The 6,471-nt window shown below is 43.6% G+C and overlaps 1 protein-coding gene across 1 annotated transcript in view; it reads left to right on the forward strand.

Moving 5' to 3' along the window:
• Positions 1-6,471, forward strand: part of VIT (vitrin) — a 114,053-nt gene that overhangs the window by 87,561 nt on the left and 20,021 nt on the right. Inside the window, exon 13 of the mRNA XM_006018418.2 lies at positions 1,518-1,565. Within this exon, the coding sequence (XP_006018480.1) occupies positions 1,518-1,565 (48 nt within the window). The remainder of the gene's footprint in view (positions 1-1,517; positions 1,566-6,471) is intronic.

Here is a 6,471-nt window from a genome sequence, read left to right on the forward strand (position 1 = left end):
AGCGGTTAGCTTTGCTGATCATTTTGTCACACTGACGACTCGTGTTCATCTTGGAGTCCACTATGACTCCGAGATCTCTTTCTCCTTCTGTGCTGCTGAGAGGGTCACTTCCCAGCCAGTAGGTGTGCTGGATATTTTTGTGCCCTAGGTGCAGCACTCTACACTTGTCCTTGTTGTACTGCATCCTATTGTGTACTGCCCACTTTTCTAACCTGTCCAGGTCTGCCTGCAACCTACCTTTCAGAGTGTGCACTTCACCCCACAATTTAGTATCATCTGCAAACTTGGACAGAGTACACTTCACACCCACATCCAAGTCACTGATGAAGATATTGAAGAGTACAGGTCCAAGGACCAAACCCTACAGGACCCAACTATGCACAAACCCTTATTCACCATCCATTCACACTCACCAAGACTTGCCTTTGTTGTGATACCTGCAACACTCAAGTAGCTGAGGGGGCCAAGGCAGGAAAAAAACCTCTGACTGTTCTTCTTTTTCTATTTCCTTCCCTCTTGCTCACTCCCCCGTTCCTGCCACTCCATCTCACCTTATCTGGGCCACTAGATTAAAAACACAGTGCAACAAAACCAGCCTCCCCTGCTTCCTTGTTATATGCAGCCCCGTTACAGCAGCCTTTTGCCTGCTTTTGTATCCTTTAGCTCTGAATTCTAAGCATTCAGAGTCTCCAAGGCAGCCACCTTTGTGAGAGCACCGATCTTGCCATTGAGCTTGCCATCTTTATGAGGGCCACTCAGTTCATTTTGTGCATGAGGGATCCAGTTGCAGAGGTGAGATGACTAAGGAGCAATGTGGGGCACTGGTTTGCTGAAGTGGGAACCTCAGTGGCCTCCTAACCCTGGCACAGCTCTTCAAGGTCTCATGGCCTCATTGGGTTGGCCACAAACCCAGGGAGATGGTCTCTGTTGTATAGAGTCGAGGATACAAAGGATACAAAAGCAGGCAAAAGGCTGCTATAACAGGGCTGGATATAACAAGGAAGCAGGGGAGGCTGGTTTTGTTGGCAGAAGTTATCTAATTCCTTTGGTCTGGGAAGGGTACCCTTTAATAACCAGTTATTAGTCTGATACCTGCTTCATTCCCTCCTTCACTAACAAAGGAACTTCCATTATCGTTCCTGCTCACAACTGCCCCATGAGATCAATGCAGGAGTCAGTGCATACTAGGGGGTCTCTGAAGGATTTTTTGGCACAGGCCAGCCCAGCCTTGTTCCAGTGTTAAAAAAAATGGGCAGGACAGAACTGATCTAAAGACGCTCATTTAATGTCACGATAAAGATTTCTTACATAGAAGCAGAGACAACATGAAGCTACTAAATAGGGGTGGAAGTGTGTTCATAAAGGTTTCTAGTTTTACTGATGCAAAAAATCTGACTAGTTTCTCTCAGGTTTCCTGACTCATGCATTTACTTCTCTAACTTGTGCATAGTGCTTTGTAACTTCAAATCTTTTTCTCCTCGGAAGTAATCATGTTTCTTCTCTTTTGTGTGTGGAAGCATTGGAAACAGACTTGTGGAAACCTGGATTGAGCCTTTTTGAAGCAGGTAAATATTTAAAACAATAAAACACATCAGACCTGTCAGCTTTCCACGTCCCTAGGGAAACTCACTATTAATCAGGCCCATGACAGTAATAGTAATAATCTCATTTCATGGGAGTAATTGAAAAAAAGGATACAGGGTGGCAATTGCCCTGTGGGCCCTGTACTTGAATCAGTCTCAAATTAGTCCCATTTTAGGAAATCTGGGAAAAGGGGCAAACTGCACTGAGGAAAGGGGCTCTAGATCCTGAAATATTAATCATGGACATGATAGGAAAAGTTCAAGCTCCAAAGCCCACCCAAGCCTAGTTGGCCCAGTGGACTAGTGTAATGAAGGCACACCAGCTTCTAGAGGCACTCAGGGGACTGATGGGGCTGGCATCACATTCAGCCACCTTTGGACTCCACGGCTTGACTAGAACTTATGAAAGCCCTATCCCTGAGGCATTTGAAAGTGGACTGTACAAAACATAAATGCGCATTGGAGGGAATGGTCCCACGCTACAGTGAAGCTGTATTATGTACTCTAATATCTTTGATTTGTTGGTATCCCATTTGTGAAGCTGTGTTTGTTGGTGGTAGCCAAGGTAAGTCCAATTTCAAGCATTTTTTTATTTGAAAACTCTTACTTACTTCAAAGCTGAAAGATGAAGAAAACTTCTATTAGTTGCAATGAGTGACATAACCCATGTACATTTGATTGAAAACACAATACATGAGTCAGGAAAGCTGATTCTATATCCCAAACTCTGCATCATCCTTTATGTGAACAGATTTCCCTGCCGCAGAGGTGGCAGGCCAAGTCAGAAAGAGCAAGTTTGACTGTGCCTCGTAGGTAAGTTCTCAGTCTCTCTGGAATGAGCTGCAGTAGTGAGTCCAGTGAAGTGGATATAATTTGGAGGAAAAAAGAAAAAAAAAGATGGGTTCTTTTAAACTTGATGAAACACTGGGGGCATGAGTTAGGGGTAGCCGAGTTCTTGTTAGCATTTTCTCTAACCCAAATGTGCTTGATGCATTCAGGTTGTCACTTCAAAGGAAGAGTTTTTGGCTTGCATGTATCAACTGCTGTCTTACTTAAATGAATGGAAGGTTAATGGGCATGGACAGCTGTGACAACCTGGGAAGGAAAGTTTAATTAGCATAGAGTGAGCTGCCTGAATCCTAGGCTGATATTCCCATGGCAGTAATGACATTAAGCTGCACTGGCAGAACAGGGAGGCTCATACAAACTGACCACTTCCCCAATTAGCACAAAGATACATTTGCTTGGTGAACTTATTGTTACATGGAAAATAAATCAGTGAGCTGACCCAAAGCCTTCTGGAAATGTTACGTTCACATGCAAATAAAAATGAACTTGGCTGCCTTGTCTAAGGCTGCATTTTAGGCAGCTACAAAGCTACTTCTGTTGTGCTCAGCAATGGAGACCAGACTTCCTTAGGTGCAGATCAGGGGGTGAGGCAGTTACCTCTGAGGCTAACTTAACTGCATTGTTTGGTGGCTTAAGGAGGAGGGGAAATGACTGTAATGAATTAGTATTAGAATTAGTATTATTTATTTGATTTATATCCTGCACTTTCCAACAAAGGCTCAGAGTGGCTCACAGAATAATTTATAAAACAGGAATGTGACAAAAGAACAAAATAATTTAAAAGTGAACTAGAACAGCCATGTAAAGCAGAGACCCCCCTCCACAAACAAATCTCTCTGATTACATCCAAAGACTCAGAATTTGAGTCTAATATTACATTGTGTGTTAGTCTCAAGCTGTTTTATGCCATGCAAATAAGGAGTACAGGAGGATTTCAGATAGATGATACAGAGCTAGAGCATGTTAAGTGCATGATGCTAGCAAGTACAAGGCTGTGGAAAAGAAGTGTGATGATCATGTATTATTTAAGAAGTATTATGTGACTATACAAGTATTCCTCACTTAACGTCATCCTGGTTAACGTTGTTTTGTTATACATCGCTGATCTATTAGAGAACATACTCGTTTAAAGTCGCACAATGTTTGGTTATAATGTAGCTTGGATGCCACCTGCTAGTAGGTAACGGAGGTGACGTAATTGGATGCGCTTAACATCCTTTCACGTAAAGTCACACTTTTCAAGAGCTTAACTATGACGCTAAGTGAGGAGTAGCTGTAAGTAAAGGCTGCATTAGCTTGTCTATGTAGAAGAGGACAAGCTGAAGTTTGTGTGTGTGAAATTTAACTCTGTTGTTTCCTGACTGTTAAGCACAATGTGCATATCAGCCCCTTGTCCTGCAGACATCCAAGTACATGTTTGTTTAGAGGGTCATGTCCTGTGAGACCAAATCTTCACTTCCTTCTCCTTGTGTTAATTATCATTACTACACATAGGGAAAGCAAGTACGAAGTCAGTACCTTCCAAAAGAAAACTAGGGCACTTTAGTCTCACCAAGCACAAGTGTGCATGACTACACAAGGGGCAGAACAACAAGGAGTTGGGCTTTCCTGAGAGAAATGCAAAGTGGGTGGGCAGTGTACTATTTATACAGAGTGAGGTTGGACCAAAGCTAATTTTCAGGGAAACCTGGAGTGGCACTTTACCTCTGAGTACTGCTTCCTCTTCCAACAATCAGCTTTCTACTCCCAGCTGCTTTGGGGGAATGGGCTCTTAAAAATGAGCTTGACATCATGTTTGTTTTCTGATAGGATAAGATGTTCTACCATTTGCCATATGAAGGAAAGCAGGAGCACCACATTTTACTCAGATGTCCAAAAATGCTCATTTTTAGGAAGAAACCAAAACTGGAAAATCGGAACCCTAAAGCTGAACTTTTCCAAAAGTACTGAACTAGTAAAAACAGGGGATGAGAATGGAAACTTTCCAGGGACCTTCCATAGAATAGCCAACACTGCTCCCTTGGTAGTTAATTTCCCTGGCTGGTGATTTCTCTGCAGATTGTCTTTCCTGATCCAAACCCCCTTTTCATTGGCACTGTGTTGCTTTTTTTCTGAACTCTGAACATTGACGCCCTGTCCTTTTAGGAATTCCCTCGTAACAACCATTTGGTCTTTTTGCCTGTTGCTAACTCATACGTTTTTTTATGCCTGCCTCAGCATCATTGCCATCGTTGGCTCTAAGCCCTGTTAGCCCCCTCATCCCCTAGAGAGCTTTCAAACAAAGAACTACACAGAAACTTTTATAAGCCATTCTTATTTACAGTCTGTCACCAGTATAAGTACAGACTTTGTTGTTACCTCTAAAATCCCAAGCATGTTCCTCCTTTTGGAACACTTCTGCAATCTTCTCTTGCTTTTGCTGTTGAAGCAAAGCAATAAAAATTCTAGAGTGTTTATTATTTAGAGGGCTTCATGGCTGAACACATTGCTTGTCATACCTATCCATTGTATTTAGAAAATAACCATCTTTAAACACAATTGGACATTTCCTGGGCTTGCTCCCACAAAAGCAATTCGGGTCTGCTCACCAGGCCCACGTGCAATTTGTGACAGTGTGAAAAGTGCTTTTTCACCAAACACTTTAAAAAGACAGATGCCCTTTCATGTACTATCCCAGTCGCCTACACTCCAGCCTCCTCCTCCACTTGTTGACTTGAAGGGCAAAGCCAAGCAGACTGGACAGGCAGGATTCCACCTTGGGACACCGCTACAGCAAACTACAGCACTCTCCCTACTGCTTCCACTACTGAGCCAGTGCCTTATGTGAGAGGCACAAGAATGAAGACATTTTACTGTAGATTGAGAACTCAGCTCCATGTACTTCTAGAAAGCAGGATCCAAAAAGGACCCTATGGCTGACAGGAAAATGAGTTGTTAGAAACCCAAAGATACCCATGACAGTGTGGGGGCTGAGAATAATTGTGCATTGAGACATGTCTAAGTTGGGCACACATGCATACACACACACATGCTAATGCCCCTTCCCAAAGGCACTGGGAACATGATAGTCCTCTAAACTGGGATCAGGTTTGATATCTGTCAACCACAGATAGACTCTGCTTATAAGACTAATTCCTTTACTAGGTAATAATAGTATTTCCTCATGCCTTTCTCTTACCTTGGCATCATTTCTCATAATCTGCTTCTGTCCTTTTCACAGGTTACTCCAGCCCTGGCTAGTCAAGGGAAATAAAAAACAGTGCAAAGATACACTGTATGGGGTCTGAAATTGGTCTTTTGTCTAGAAGGAGATCAAGTTCCATACATACTTTAGTCTTTCCAGGAAGATAGTGATTGTTTCCTTTTGGAAACAGTTTCTCCATTCCCACAAGATTTTTTGTCTTGTATTTCCTCATAGACCTGCAGATGGGTTTTTCTGATGCAAAGGACTCAGAAAGAACACGAGTCAGAATGGATTGAACACTATGGGTGCGTCCAGGCAAGCCGGCGTTTGGGGCACCACAGACCCATCTGCGGTGCTGCAAACCACATGTGCCACACATTCAGGGGTTGGCTGCACTGCTAATTTGCAGCACAGTGGGTTTTTTTGAAAAAAAATCCACACCAGAAAAAAGTAGGATGGCATATATGGGGGCAGCATGTACTGCCCAAAACCAGAGCCTGGGTAGCCAAAGCCATGCTCAAGCTGCTGGCCAGGCTCTGTGCACCCAGATCACTGCTGCTGCAGTCCCAGAAGGCCCCCAGTACTCCAGGTAAGGCTGCTTGGGCCAGCCCAGGTATTGGCCCCAACTTCTCCTACCCCACAGATTTGTGCTGCTGCTTTTTTCCCCATGGGAACCGCACACCCCTGCTTATGGGGATGCAGTCTATGAGTTCCTATTTGAAATCTCTGGACTTATCCTGTGAATCATGTTTACCACCTAACAGTGCTAACATTGAGTGGCACCCTTGAGAGGATTTCAAGGCACCCTAGAGTGCCATGACACCCTGGTTGAGAATTGCTGGTCTGCCATTCCTG

This window comes from Alligator sinensis, unplaced genomic scaffold (genome assembly GCF_000455745.1).
Source record: "Alligator sinensis unplaced genomic scaffold, ASM45574v1 scaffold489_1, whole genome shotgun sequence".
Classification (NCBI taxonomy): domain Eukaryota; kingdom Metazoa; phylum Chordata; order Crocodylia; family Alligatoridae; genus Alligator; species Alligator sinensis.